The 16,191-nt window shown below is 34.7% G+C and overlaps 2 protein-coding genes across 3 annotated transcripts; both read left to right on the top strand.

Annotated features, from left to right (window-relative positions):
* Positions 1–3,642, top strand: LOC123923290 (protein ROOT HAIR SPECIFIC 17). The gene is made up of 10 exons (XM_045975977.1): positions 1–218; positions 306–368; positions 470–560; positions 705–781; positions 1,134–1,222; positions 1,313–1,496; positions 1,815–1,996; positions 2,264–2,366; positions 2,448–2,779; positions 2,888–3,642. Exons 1-10 carry the CDS (start codon positions 27–29, stop codon positions 3,327–3,329), a joined length of 1,755 nt encoding a protein of 584 aa, XP_045831933.1. The 5' UTR covers positions 1–26; the 3' UTR covers positions 3,330–3,642.
* Positions 3,643–10,215: 6,573 nt separating this feature from the next.
* On the top strand, positions 10,216–15,164 carry LOC123921079 (protein ALTERED PHOSPHATE STARVATION RESPONSE 1-like). Of its 2 annotated transcripts, none has more exons than XM_045973475.1 (4): positions 10,216–11,855; positions 12,064–12,251; positions 12,543–12,766; positions 13,716–15,164. In XM_045973475.1, the coding sequence occupies exons 1-4, from the start codon at positions 10,637–10,639 to the stop codon at positions 14,446–14,448; spliced, it is 2,364 nt and encodes a 787-aa protein (XP_045829431.1). In that variant the 5' UTR covers positions 10,216–10,636; the 3' UTR covers positions 14,449–15,164. The 2 variants fall into 2 exon arrangements, with proteins under 2 accessions (XP_045829431.1, XP_045829430.1); XM_045973474.1 differs by having other exon boundaries at positions 10,262–11,855; positions 12,061–12,251.
* Positions 15,165–16,191: the final 1,027 nt, after the last annotated feature.

Here is a 16,191-nt window from a genome sequence, read left to right as displayed (position 1 = left end):
ACATTACATTACACCAAACGCAAAAAATGATGATGCATATAACAGCAGTCAAGAAAAAGAAAAATCATGCACATACGGACAAGTCAAGACTCGTCGGAATTTTTCTTACCGGTGTCATTCGCCGTCGTTTCATCCACCGTCTTCTCATTTCTGCCATTTCCGTTTCTCTTCTTCTTCTTTTCGCCGTTCTCTCTCTCTTCGCTCCTTCTCCTGTTATTGTAAGTAAATTCTCTTCTTCAACTTCAATTCATGTGCTAATTTGTTGCATTGTGCTGTGTGTGACTTTGATTTTTTTTCTGTTTTAGGAAAATGACTTTATTAGGCCTCGTTTGGATTCTGATCACCAGCAATCGCCGCTTCACGTTCCGGTAATCTATTATTATTGTTCAATCAAACGCTATTTTTCTGCTTATTTTTGCATTTTGTTTTATTTTACTTATTTCTTCTTCTTCTTCGTTCGACTTTAAAGGCGAGTGGAGGTGCTTACAGGCATGATTTATGGAATTCCACCAACTCTAAGCTTTTCGCTGCCTGCAGTAATGCCGGTGTCAACTTTCCAAGTATAGTTCATTCTAGTCTCTCTTTTTTCATGAATTCAATTTTGGAAGTTTTTTTGTTGATTCAATTTTGGACTTCAAATTGATTTGAATATTGATGTTCAATTCGATTGTGTGTGTGTTTATTTATATTTCTAATTCTTGCAGAGGCCGATAGCAAAACTCAGCCGGATCGATATTTGTTAATTGCAACGAGTGGAGGCTTAAATCAACAAAGAACAGGGGTAAGTTAGGCTTCTTTTTCTTAATGAACTGTGGTATTGGTTTGTTTATGCAATCCTTTTGATCAAGTTAGGTTTATAAGACTTTAAGGAAATGTATGTGGCCTAGCGTGAAGCCGGCACCTATTGATTTTTCACCTTCTAGTTCTAACTTCTTAATTGGAGTATTGTGAACCAATTCTTTTATTTGATCATAGACCAGTTGTTTTATTTGTATGTACCGTCCTGATAAAAAACTCAATTACTATTTTTACGATTGAATTTAATGAATGATTGGTGATATGAATTTGAAGATAAATTATGTGGCCGTATCATTTGCGGTATTAAAACAAAATGCTGATTTTGGCTGCTGCAGATAATTGATGCTGTTGTTGCTGCCTATATTTTGAATGCTACACTTGTTATTCCGGAGTTGGATCATACATCATTTTGGAAAGACAGCAGGTATGTCTTTACATTTTACTTCTATCATATCAGGACGTCTCTTCAATCACTGGTACTAATTAATATTTTCTATTAAACCTTTATTTGCAGCAATTTTTCCGAACTATTTGATGCTGATTGGTTTGTAAAATTCCTCCGGAATGACATAAGAGTTATAAAGCAACTTCCAAATATGGGAGAGAAATTTGTGAGTCCACATACAGTTCGTGTTCCAAGGAAATGCACCCCCAAATGCTATGAGGGTCGTGTTTTACCCTTGCTGGTCAAGAAACGTGTGAGTGTTTAATTAAGAATCCTTTGAAGCTTTAATCAAAACTATTTGCATATATTCCTCAATTAAATTTATTAAATTTGTTGTTCCGACATTGAAAATTTGGAAAATGAGAAAAATGCCAAGAATAGATTATTACACCCACCATTCTTTCGTTAGTTACCAATTACCTTAGGTATCCAACATTCTAGTTACTTAATTAATTATCATACTAATTCCTCCCCATTTTTCAAAAATTGAACTAATTCCAACATATACTAACCAGTTATCTTAGCAATTATTTTATGATTGAATGAATGACATTTAATTTGCATTACGCAGGCTGTTCGGCTCACGAAGTTTGACTACAGGCTTTCTAATATGCTGGATGATGATCTACAAAAGCTGAGGTGCAGGGTAAACTACCATGCTCTCAAATTTACAGATCCAATTCAGGAAATGGGAAAATTGTTGGTTGAGCGGATGAGAATGAAAAGCAAACATTTCATTGCTCTACATTTAAGGTAAGATTTAATAATTATAGCTAAATGTTTCTCCCTGATTACTTTGCTATGCCGTTTTTCAACAAAGAAAATGTAATATGCACCTATATATGAATTATGAGCCTATTATCATTGTCAGAATATGTGATCAGCTAATTTCTAAAACAGTAACTCGCATTGTTGTAATTGTATTGTGCATCCGTTCTAGGCCAACTTCAATTTCATTTTTCTTCTCGAAGTTCAATGTGATAATTTGTTGATTGAAACTGGTTGTTATGTCTCATATAGGTTTGAACCGGATATGCTTGCATTCTCTGGTTGCTATTATGGTGGGGGAGAAAAGGAAAGGAAAGAACTTGGTGAAATTAGGAAGCGGTGGAAAAGTTTACATGTAAGGTTTTACTGGCATCCGATATGTTTTTAAACTGTATGAAAATTTGCATATTCTTATTTGCTATAATGTGACTTACAGGCAAGCAATCCTGACAAAGTAAGAAGACATGGAAGGTGCCCACTTACTCCAGAAGAAGTTGGTCTAATGCTTAGAGCTCTAGGTTTTGGAATTGACACGCACTTGTATGTGGCATCTGGAGACATCTATGGAGGTGAGGAAATGTTAGCACCCCTCAGAGCTCTTTTCCCCAACTTCCATTCAAAGGAGACCTTAGTTACCAAGGAGGAATTGGCGCCATTTGTGTCCTTTTCTTCTCGCATGGCTGCACTTGATTACATAGTTTGTGATGACAGTGACGTTTTCGTCACAAACAACAATGGGAATATGGCTAAAATTTTAGCTGGAAGAAGGTAAGCTAGTTTATTAGTGGAGTTTAAAGTTTAAATTTGGTAGTTGGTTTCTATTTGGACAGTATTTTTCCTAGGCATATCGCGATATTCATACTTTCTCTATTGCAGGAGGTACTTTGGTCATAAACCAACTATCCGCCCGAATGGAAAAAAGTTGAACCCCTTATTCATGAAAAAAGATAACATGACATGGGAAGAATTTGCATCTAAAGTTCGAACTTTCCAGGTAGGCTTCATGGGGCAGCCTAATGAGTTGAGGCCTGGCAGTGGTGAGTTTCATGAAAATCCAACATCTTGCATATGTCAAAAGTCAGGATTGGAGGTGAAAACTGGGGGATTTTCCAGTCCCCAAAATCAAACGCATGAAGTCGATAATAAGGTAGAGAACAGGACAGAAAAGCAGCCTGCTGAGGAAGATCGGGAGTTGTCTGAATTAGATTACGATTTGGACATTAGAAAGCAGGTTGAGCTCAAAGGAACTAAAATTGATTCACTGCCTGTTCTAATGGGAACCGACCAAGCTGAAGTGCAAGTATTCTTCTCAGATTAGATATTCCAATTCATGCACTGATAGGAATAAGATCTTCAAACAATTTTCTTAGATGGGACTGAAAATTAAGCCTTTGTATATACTTTTATTAGATTTTGATGGGGACTGCTTCAAAATGCAAGTTGTAGTAACTGTAAATATATAGGCCACTGAACAGATATGTTGAAGCTTCTGAAGCTGAAATTTGTGGGAAGGTTTGATAAGAAATTCATTTTATTCATATTACATAGTATAGGACAGGACAGGACAGGATAGCCATAGTTAGATGTCCAATGTAAAAATATTATTACAATTCAAGAACTTTTGTCTATAATTTCTTCATCTTAATTTCTTTTTATTTTCTCGCTTTGATTTTCACAAGCGAACTTCAAGGTTTGTTCTTTAACCAGACAGTACTTACACTTGCATATCAACAAAACTTTATAGTTAATTAATAACGTACAAATTGTGGTTATATTTGATGGATGGTCTATAAGTTGTGATGCATTTTTATATGTATTATTCATAAATTGAACATAATTGACTACATATTGGCCTAATAGTTTAAAAAATTCCTCTACCAATCAAGAAGAACCAGCCAGTATTCAATAATCAAATAAGTACAGATATGGAAATTGGAAAGTGCTCATGCAGCAAGCATGTGTATTGTTGGATGCTATAAGTCTTGAGTCTTGGTTTTTGGGTCAAGTTGATAACCGCTTCCAAATACACTGATATGATATGAGACACCAATCATGAAGTCCATCAAAGCACAATAATCCTATGGAAGCTCTCACCTCTTAATTAGCAGTACTTTTGAAGTTGGGACCATGAATAATCATAGCCCCCACTGGCCCACCCCAAACAAACAATCATATATTGCAATCCCCTTACTTACTTAGTAACATTCCCACAAACAAGGCGCCAGATATTTTGTGTCTACTTTCCAATGCATCTTTCATTATTCATTTTTAGTAGTTGGCATCCAATGGAATATCCATTTTGTATAATTCCTTATTCATATGATTTTTGGGGGCTGCAAAGTGGAGTGGAGAGACTGCTGTACAAAGTGTTACATGCTGGATCATAAATCAAAGAGAAAAGTGTTATACAAACACAATAATTTGACAAATATACAACACAGGTGGAAATGTGTGCTTTGTTATGTGTGGTCTCATGGATTTTCTTTAAAAGAAGTGAATATGTGTTGTATATTTGTCAAATTATTGTGTTTGTATAACATTTTTCTAAATTAAAAGGGGGTAACCGATTAATTTATTCTACTCCTCCTCTTGTAGGAATAGGAACCAAGATCAAGATTGATTAAAAAATAAATAAAATCAAGATTAAGTATTTAAAAATGGTAGGTCTGAAGAATGCATTTCTTTAGAAAAATTGTTTTATAATAAGCTTTTAGAGGTTCTTTTGTTAGAAGTTACTAATAGATTTAACAAAAATTAAATAATTCACATATATTTAGAGAGAAAAAAAATTAAACAAATGGTCTAAGCAATTGCATGCATGGTTGTGACTGACTGGTGTGGACTGTGGAGTGAATATTTTAATTTTTAACAATTGAAAATGAACATCACATGTGCTCTGCACGTGATCCCTCAAAAGTGCTAGTACTATAGTACCTTTTAGCCCCTTATGATGTTTGTATAATATAAGCTCAAAGTAATAAATAATAATGGTCTAATGGTAATGGGTATGTATCACTAATAAAACAAAACAAGCTCCTCCCACACATATAAATGAATTTCCAGCCTTAACACATAAGCCGGATCCAAAAAATTCATTCATCTTTCTTGAGTAATTTGTTTGTGAATTTTTTTTTGAAACAATGAGAAGTGTTATGACCATTGTCTAAGATTTACTCTTTTTTTTTTTTTGGTACAAAGATTTACTCTTTAATTGGATAAAATTCGTGTGAATTTCATTATTTTTTATGAGATTTATTTTCAAAGTAAGAGATGCACATTGATTTTAAAGAGTAAGAGAATGAATGTAAAAAAGAGTGTCGATTGTACTCATCTTGTAAAAATTTAACCAAAATTATTCTTTTGCTAGTATTTTTAGAGATTATTTAAGTTTGTTTTATTTTTTTTTTTTAGAACTATGACTAATGTGAAATTATATCAAACTCAAAAAATTACTCTTATTAGTTATTAGTTTATTGGACATAAAGACAGAAAAAAAATTCTCTTTAGATCTGTTAATACGGAGTACCTCTTAATATGTTTAATGTTTTTCAAATTTTGAAAACATGTTAAAATGCTTTAGAGCATGTTAAAAGGTCGAAGACAATTTTTTAAGAGAGACACAATAACATCGAAATGATAACAACAGGACCACTTATGGACGCTCCTACCTAGCTAGACTCACTAGCTTTCTCACATTCCTATAAACAAACATCATTATCATTAAAATCTTGGTCTTTGCCCCATCAACTGATGATGATGACTAGATAGAAAGAAAAGAATATCCTCCCACTCACTCACTCACTCACTCACTCACTCACTCAGTACAGTAGTATATACTACTCAAACTCCATGAATTATTTTACTTTACTTTTTTTACATTTAAAAAATTAAACCCTTTTTAGTGTGTTTTATATTAAAAGATTGGTAGGCCTCTTGCTTTGTGTGCATATTCTCTTCTACTGCTGGTATGATACTATTCCTCTTGCTTTGACTTCATTATTCAAATAACATAAAGGAAGAGTAGGATTTGGAGGAAAAGAGAAAACAACTCACTTTTTATGGTAATGAAATTAAAATAATCACATATCTCTAAAATAATTTAAACTTATATATCCTTTTTCTGAAAAAGGAATTATAAAGATAAATAACAAATATTTGAATTTCACCGCATTATAAAGTTTTAGTTCGATGAAAATAATAAAATACAATGCATGGTAGAAAAACTATATTTTCTTTTTTTTAAAAAAATCTTACATTGGATGAGATAAAACTAAGACATATGTTTATAAGTGGAAATAATTTTTACTTTATACGTCAAACCAATTTTGTAGGAGTGAGCTTGTTGCCTCCCATACTAAATTTTTCTTGCTTGACTTCTTGTTGTTTCTGCAACTATTCTCGCTCTCTTTCTGTCTCTATGTAACTCTCTACATTTTCCTCTCTCTCTCTCTCTCTCTCTCTCTCTCTCTCCCCTCTCTCTCACTCTCTTTCTTTTTATGCAAATTAAATTTCAGTTAATCAGCCCATGATTTTGCAAATTTTAATTAATTACCCTTCTGTGACGTGTATCCTGATTAATTACCACATGTGATGTGGCGCTACATTGATAGGTGTCACATATACAGTCAACAACCACATCATCAAAACTGACGGAGTAAATGGAGCATGGTGTATTTGATAGACGTCTTACAAATTTATAGGTGTATTTGACAATTTTCATATTTCAAAGAGGTATTGAACAAATTCTAAAATTTCAGAAAAATATTTGGTTTTTCACTCTACATGATATTATGGAATTTGGATCATCTCTAATTTTTTCCTTATGTTTTCTCTCATTTTCTTAATCTAAAGGTTGATAAATTACAAAGAATAAAAATACACTTAAGAAGAGAGATAATCAACTATTGAATTAAGAAAATGGGAGAAAACATAATAGAAAAATTGGAGAGGATTCAAATCGGATATTATGACATTTAATTCAATTGTTGTTTGGTAGGTACGAAAATAGTAGTACAACACTACCAATCATGGTATTGTGTTTGGGCCCCCATTTTCAAATCACGTTGTTGCCCCAATAAAAGAGTTTCTTTTTAACCTAAAAAAAAAAAAAATTCTTTTTTTCGTGTATTTTGAATAGGTATGTATATAAAGGAAAGGAAAAAAAAAAATCTTGTTTTCTTTGTACAATTTTTTTTCTCCTTTTTTTGTCTTTCACATAGTTATACAATATAGGCTAATTCTATGGTACAGTTTCATTTTTGACTGATCTGAAATAGACAGTTAACTGACCAATGAGTTGAATTTCCTTATGCCACATAGGATTATACTATGCATACCATTTACTGTGCGCCCTCTTTGTGCCTTCGTAGATCAAGTAAGTGTTAAGAATCTAGTATGTAGTAGCTACACCAGATGACATCTCTTTGATACACGACACATAGCACTTGATATTTTAATGGTTCAAGATTAAAACTATTAAAATTGACGATTTTTCTAATTAATTTCCTTAATTAAAAACAAAAAGAGTTTTCATCTTTGATTTTTTTTCCCAAAATATACCCCATGCTCCTTTAAAATTCTTGTAATATCTCTCTCCCCAATGTATTGTTGGTTGCGTCAAGAACAAGTATCCCAGCAAAAACATTACCTAATATTTACGATTATTACTTGAAATTTTCCAAGTCACACCACTTTTCTACCAAGTTTACTTTAAAGCAATCCATTGGTCGCCTTCCTTGGGATCCTCAGTTTCCTACACTGAGAAACGTTGTCTATCAAAACGGTTGACTACGTGTGAGTTAGCCTTAGTCATCGCATCTGCAATCTTTTCCTAGCACGCTTCTATATACACTTGATCAGAACCTAACACAGATGCGGCCGCGGTTGCACGTCTTTCAAAAAGTGTCGCATACTTATAGGTTGCATTGACCAATGCTGTGATTGGTAGGCTGCAGATATCCTTATACACTGAGTTCATTGCCCCGACAAGGTTGTTTGTCATGTGACCCCACCGGCGACCTCCATCATACGCTTGTGTCCATTTTTCTTTGGGGATTTTATCAACCCACCTTAAAGACTGCACACTTTCTATCGCAAGTTTGTGTCGCCAATATATGAATGAAGGTTCGCTTGGTGCATATCCTAAATTGAAAAAAAAAAAAATTATTTTCAATAATATATTAGCGGCAAATAATAGTAAAATGGTAGTAAAATTTAGAAATATTTACCCATATTTGTAACATATGGCCGAAATTTTTTCTCTTTGGTTTCTCTCACCAAGTTCTAGCCGATGTGTCGGATGCAGTACACATGCGACGAGGGAGGATTATTCCATCCACTAGAAGGATTTTCATAAGCACTTTTAATAGACGCGTGCCTATCTGAAATGACGCAGATGCCTTATTGTGAAGTGACGTTCTCTCAAATTTTTTAGAAAGAAGTTTCATGCTTCCTTGGTTTCCCCAAACAAGAGATAATAGTTACAAAAAGCACTACATAAAAAACGAAACTAATCGATGCCCAGACAAACGAAGGGACTCGACCACCACATGTGAGAATTTAAACCGAGATTTACATTATAGGCATTCATCCACCAAAGTGAATGTGATTTGACCTTATCTAACAGTTGAAACCTTAGTGTTAAGAACTCCGTTGTTCCATTCATGCCACATCACTCAAATGCTACATAACCAAAGAAGTTGCAATAATGAACGGCGAGCTCGTATGCCTCCAGCCGCATGAGTAAACTGAACGAAATGGTCTTGTAACATGTGCAATATTGCATGCTACATATAAATTTATTGAAATGAAAAACAACAATTATTTATTACTGTAAAAAAAAAAACAACAATTATTTATTAAAAAGTCAAACACACAAGTTTCAAATTTCAATGCAAACTTACTATTTTAAATTTTTTAACAAGTTAATCCAATTTATATTTAAGTCATATAGTATCATATAATATTTAATTCAATTTTAGAAGCAAAAGCTCCCTTATTCTAAGAACTTGAATATACTACAATAAAACATACTACTAGACTTGGAAATAGTACGTAGTTGCTGGGTAGGATGTAGTCTCTAGACTTTTATGGCTACCCAAGAAGAAAGTTCTTTGCAACGTTATTTAGACAAACCAACGTAGAATTCGGTTCGCAGTATAAGAAATTTAAGTCCATAAAAAGCAAAAGGAAAAGAGTTAGCATATTTGAAAAGTTAGAAATTATGTACCAATATAACATTTCACACACATGTAAAATATGTACTATTATTCATTCCTGCATTGTTGTGTGGGGTTAGGGATAACATAGCTCTACAAACACTTCATTTAGATTTTTTTTTCCTTCTCGTGATCATGCTACTGGTACAATATATATATATATATATATTTTTTTTTTTGGCGGTGATTAATCTTTATCGAAAAATATGTACAATGAACTTTTTTTTGCCAACCAATCTTTCTCCATATATAAAGAAGCGAGTATTTATTGATTGTTTATTATTTTATTTACAATGGAGCTGAACCTCTACCATATCTTCCAAAACCCTTATCATTAAACTAAACCTAGTAACTTTATACTAGTTTAATGTTTCAGCGATAAGATTAAATTGGTACATACATACATTAGATTTAAAATAACGTGTAGCAAAAAGTATAGGTGCGTGCGTGTTTGAATTGGCAACGGAAGCATGGTAATATAGTACGTAATTGGAAAAGGAAAGAAAATTGTAACCGATTTGTAATTGTTAAAAAGGGAAATAATGAGAATTTAAAGGAGGGAGAGTAGTAATAGTATGGTAAGTTGGTAACCGAAAGTAGAAAGGGGTATAACTGTAAATAGAATAGAGCGGAGGGAGGGAGGGAGGCGTCAAAGTTCGTTCAATGGTTGAACAACTCAATCAATTAAGTTTCCAAAATGGAATTTTGGGTGTTGTTCATTCTTCTTGTTTTGTCTGCGTCCAAAGTCCCACAGTGTTGCTAGACTTTAACTAACCATAGAAGTAGTAGTAGTAGAACACAACATGTGTACCCTTAAGGGCACAAGTTAACATTCTCCTTAAAACATAATAAGGAATGATGATGGACCTTAACATCACCGAAAAATAAGTTTTGTTTACTACTACACAAACAACAAAGATTAAGAGAGAGAGTGTAAATTAGACAGACAAGAAACAATATAATTAAATAAAAAGTAATACTAATACTAGTAGCACTAGTTATAATGGTAAAGTTAAGTAGTCAGAAATAGAAATGAGAAAGATAGAAACGGACGAAAATATCCATGCTGGCAAAAGATTCTCTTTCTTTTTTCTCGCTTAATTCATTTCATTTCATTCACATCTTTTCATTTCATCCCCCCCACCCCCACTCAGTAACTAAGTACTACTAGTAATCTGTAACTGTAGTAGTACTACTTCCTCCACTATCATATCATATCATATCTCTTTTTCTTTTCTTTTCTTTTCGTTCGTGTTTAATAATAACGCCATCACTGTTCAGTTACCACCTACAAAACAAACAAACCCTAAAGTGTTTTACTTTCATCATCCATCCAAACTTTACTACTTTTTTTCTAATTCATTGCAATTGGATTTGTTGTATTGTATTGTAATTGTAATTGTATGGTATGGGGTGTACCAGCTCCAAGCTGGACGATCTCCCGGCGGTAGCTTTATGCCGGGAAAGATGTAGTTTTCTTGACGAAGCTATTCATCAACGCTATGCTCTCGCTGCTGCTCATGTCTCTTACATCAATTCCCTCAATTCAATTGGCCATTCTCTACACTCTTTCATTCAACACGACCCCCCCACTCATTCCTCCGCCGTTGTTTCACCTCCTCCTAAAAACAACAACCACCACCTCGCCACCAAACACTCTTCTCCCTCACCACCTCACTCCGATTCCGGTGGTTCTCATCTTCATTTCCACACCGATTCCGATGATGAAGACGACGATCAATTACACCACCACGACGATGATGCTTCTCCTTCTCCTTTACATTTCCCTCACAAAAACCACAACACCGGTGCCGGCGGATATTACAACAATTCACCGCCGCCACATCATCATATGAACTCCAATTTTCAGATGAATTTCATGAAGAATAAACCTCCTCCACCTTCTTCAATCGTGTACGAACAGAGACCCATGAGTAACGAAACTGTTTATGTCGGTGAATCATCTTCATCTTTTTACAACCCTTATCAACAACAACAACCACCATATCCTTATACCAACAATAACTATTATGCTGGATATTCAAATCCGCCTCCTCCTTCTTCTTCCTTTTATGGATCTTCACCGCCTCCTCCTATGGCTGCTTCTTCTAAACCACCACCAGCTCCACCTTCTCCTCCAAGGACTTCAACTTGGGATTTTCTCAATTTCTTCGATAGCGACGACAAGTACTATCCTCAGACTCATTATACACCGACCGCCACACCTAGCCGCGATTCCAAGGAGGTGAGGGAGGAAGAAGGGATCCCTGACTTGGAAGATGAGGATGAAGTTGTTAAACAGGTGCATGGAGATCAAAAGCTTGTTCATCCTCCTAATCATTCTCATGATCATGGTCATGGTCATCTTCATGATGAAGATGATGATGATGATGATGAGGATGAGTCTGAAGTGGAATATGAGGTTCATGTGGTGGATAAGAAAGTCGTTGATGATGATGATGGCAAGCCCAAGCCCAAACCTAAGGCTAATTCTGCATTTAGACCTGGTTCTAGGAATCCCCTTGAAGTTGCCAAAGAAATTCAGATTCTTTTTCAGCGGGCTTCCGATTCCGGTTCACATATAGCCGATATTCTTGAAGTTGGAAAGCTTCGTTATCATCACAAAGGTTGTTATATCTATATACATCTTTCATTTTTATAAGTTTTTTTCAATTTTAGAAATATGTTCTATGATAGATAGAACATTATGGCGTTGTTTGATCTATTAGTCACTATTCGTCGTATAAGGCTTCGTTGCTGTTGTATGTGATTTCGCATTCTTGATATGCTGAATTGACTTGAATTGACTTAACTTGACTTGTACATATGAAGCAGCTACTTCCAAGATGTTGCATCTGGTTGCACCCTCATTGTCCGTCGTGTCTTCTGCTTCAAGGAATACCCAATCCACTGAACCTAACAACATGGATCTTGATGTTGAACTCACTACCAGGTCGCGCAATCTTTCTTCTACACTCCACAAGCTATATCTATGGGAAAAGAAACTCTTTAATGAAGTAAAGGTATGTTATTTCATGTCTATCACTAAATAAATTCACCAAATCTGATTTGATGATTATTGGTTCGTGTCTTTGTGCTCCTTCTATTTGAAGTCCAATCACACTATTAAATTAAGTAGCAATTTGTTGTTTAAGTCTCAGATGTATGTACTGTTAGCTATCCTGTGTCCTTCCCGAGGCTTTTTAATTTTATGCACAATCTGCTTGGCTTTTCTGCTGCCTGCTTTTATTTCACTTCTTGCGTGTTCTAAACTATATTGCACTGATAATTTGTATATATTTATTTGTTGGCAGGCAGAGGAAAAGATGCGGGTCGTGCATGATAGGAAGTGTCGCAAACTAAAGCGTTTGGATGAAAGGGGTGCTGATTTTAACAAAGTTGATTCCACCCGAGCTTTTATTAGGGATCTGTCCACAAAAATAAGCATGGCAATCAATGTTGTTGACAAGATTTCTATGACGATAAATAAGATAAGGGATGAAGAATTGTGGCCGCAACTGAAGGGATTAATACAGGGGTATGTCAATTGTCAACTTCCAATCTTGTTTGTACCAGTTCTTTAAAGTCTCTCTATTTCTGATGGTCTATACTATATAATGGCACTACGTACTTAATATTATTGTTCATATTTGGAAAATGGTTAAGTTAATTGCCTTATATACAAAATTATGCTTGATGTAATTGCAATTTTGGTATCATTAATTATCATTGAGGCGGTGATAAAACAATACCTCATTAAACACTTATTTTGACCGTTCAGCTTGTAGTTATCAACCTTTCACAATTATTATGATAAAAAAGTAGAATTAGCTAAGCAATTTCTAGTTATATAGGTGCGGTAACCGATAAGAGTTAAGGCTTTGTTGTTATTGTTGTATAACGAGCTAGTTATGCATAAAATTCTGTCCAGGGCTTTCCACTTTTAGTAGTTTGGATTTGCTTCCATTAACTGGTGCTATGCACTTGACCCCATAAAACATTTCAGAAAGATGTAATGGAAGGAATTATTTTATTATTGACATTTTGTTCAATTAGCACATCTCTCCTATCTTATAACTCTCATGAAATGAGTTTGAAGCACTGCTGTAATTATTTGATAACTATGATGAAATGAGTATTATGAGAGATTCAACCATCTGCAACCTACATGTAATTTCTGATAGAAGCAAATACCTCTCCATATTCTGAGATAATTTCTGAAAGGTCTTGTGATTTATATGATGTCTGTTTTCAACTAGATGAACTACCTTTTACAAAGAAATGATGTGAACCCCATTAGAGCTTTGCCACAAAGTAAATATGGTTCTCATTTTGTTCTCATTTAATTATTGTTTGAAGCTGCTGGCATTTTTTATATATGACCAGACATGCTTGTGATATTCATTCATCCACTGTATAGAATTTTGGGGTGTTTGCTCACGAAGTTTGGTATATATGCAGTATATATAACATAGACTTGTTTTCAGGTTTAACAAAATGTGGAAATCCATGCTCGAATGCCATCATAGTCAGTGTGAAGCAATTAGAGAAGCCAGAATTCTGGGTTCGGTTGCATCCAGAAAGAAAAGTGGCGATAGTCATCTTCTAGCTACCAAGCAGCTCGAACAAGAGCTTATCAATTGGACTTTCCAATTCGCTGGCTGGGTAAGTGCACAGAAAGGTTATGTCAGAGCATTGAATAACTGGCTGCTGAAATGTCTGCTGTATGTACCTGAAGAAACATCTGATGGCATAGTCCCCTTTTCCCCTGGTAGGATTGGTGCCCCCCCAATATTTGTAATATGTAATCAGTGGTCTCAAGCTTTGGATAGAATATCTGAAAAGGAAGTTGTTGAAACCATGCATGTATTTACCATGAGTGTCCTTCATATATGGGAACAAGATAAGCTAGAACTGCATCAGCAGCTGACACAGAACAAAGATCTTGAGAGAAAAGTGAGAAATATAGACAGAGATGACCAGAAGCTGCAGAAGCAAATTCAAGCATTAGAGCGGAAGATAGTCATGACATCTGGGGAAGGTAAAGGTCTCTCAGTTTCTGAGAGTATCATATATCAGAGTGACAAAAGCAGTAATCTACAGGCTAGTTTGCAGCGTATTTTTGAGGCAATGGAGAGATTTACTGATGAATCTGTGAAAGCTTATGAGGAGTTGATACAACGGAGTGAAGAAGAAAGTGCCCCTCGAAATCATGAATGAGTTCCCTAAGGTTGTAGTTTGATGGACGTTCAAACTTTAAATCATATCCTCACCATTTTTCAAAAATAGAATCTCTCCTGCTTTTTGCTCTTCTTTACAACGCAGTTTTGGGAGGATTGTCTACACTAAGCAGATTTTGTTTTAGATGTGGGATGGGATGTGGAATTTGTTGTCAGACGAGAGATACTTTGGGGTGTGTAAGTTGGAGGCCGGAGGTGTACAAGTACTTTTTTGGCACTCAACAGAGTCAACAAGGGAAGTTGTCCTGGCTAAAGCACACGGGGTTTGACTGTTCGAGCTACGAAAAGACAGGAGATCCTACACACTTAATTTTAAAATCTAGAGGGTCTGTCTTTCTTCATTAGAAAACAGAAATGTGTTCAGATGAGGGACTAACTTTCAAGTACCTTGCCCTGCGCAAATCCTGGGATGATAATAGAAGGGTTCTCAAACTGAAGAGCAGTATAATGAGCTTGTAAATGAAAGAAAAAACATATTATGATGAGCAATTGGACAAGTCTCACTCACATGATGAACATAGTACCTGTCTGTCTGAGTGACGCAAGTCACTGAATGCATGGCCATTATTAATTCCTGTATAAAAATTATGTTCCTTTCATAAAAATATATATTCGTTCTTTAAGTTCAATTATTGTACAAATCACCTATTGACACTGAGCCAGCTTTAATGGAAACACATTTTGAATAAAGTGTCACTTTTCTTCCTCTTTTGGCTGATAACTGTTCAAAGACAACGACTGAATAGAGAATTCTATTGATAAAATGTAAATCTTAGTGGTCGACTTCAATGACCAAAGTTAGTTTATGATATCTAGATTAGGCTTGGCAATGAACTAAGGAATTACTACTAGTTTAGTAATTTGTGGTTGACTTCTGTGACTAAAGTTTGTTTATGATACCTGCAGTGAGCGTGACTGAGGATCGAATTTCGATTTGCACAGAACATACTCTCAACTCAAGGAGGGTAATGAACTTTAAGTGTGACCAAGTTCTCAATTCAGAATTAATATTGTAGACAACTCAAATGGTCAAAATGTTGAACATGAATAAGAAGAAATGTTGAACCTAAAATCCAATGTTGAACCTAAAATCCAACACCCTCTCGGGCTCATCCGTATCAGTGTCGCGGTGCTTCATAGGTTGCAGTGACTGCCTTCTCTCTTATGTCAAATATCCAAGGTTTCCTCTCAAAAAAATGAGCATACCATAATTTATCATATCATATATATACAACTTAATGCACATATCTTTGGGCTTATCTATCAATTCACAAAAGGCTAAAAGATTTGGAATTGTATATCTTCTTTAACACTTTGATTTAATCTCATTGTCAACAAACTTTTTTCCAGAAGAAAGAAATCATTTTGGAAAAATTTTAAAAGTAAAATAAATATGAGGTGATTTTTTTGGTAAATACAAGGCTAAAGAAAACAAGAGAAAAAGAACAGAAAGACAGTTTCTAAGAAAAAAGTTCTTATTGGATCGTTCTTAAGCAAGCAGTTCATAAACACCTTCAGGAGGAGAGAACCATATTCAAACATAATAATTAATAATTATTAACTTTTTAGTTAAAAATTCTTGTAAAACATTTATTTTAGAGGTTAAAATACATACAACCTAATTTATTGATCGTTAGGCTGATCTCTGAATTCACAGATGGCTAAAAACTTTAAATTGGACATCTTAAAACTTATTCAACAAAAAATACATATTTTAAACACT

This window comes from Trifolium pratense, linkage group LG4 (assembly GCF_020283565.1).
Source record: "Trifolium pratense cultivar HEN17-A07 linkage group LG4, ARS_RC_1.1, whole genome shotgun sequence".
NCBI lineage: Eukaryota > Viridiplantae > Streptophyta > Magnoliopsida > Fabales > Fabaceae > Trifolium > Trifolium pratense.
The sequence above is the reverse complement of the archived record's forward strand: the minus strand, read 5'-3'. Positions and strand labels throughout refer to the sequence as shown.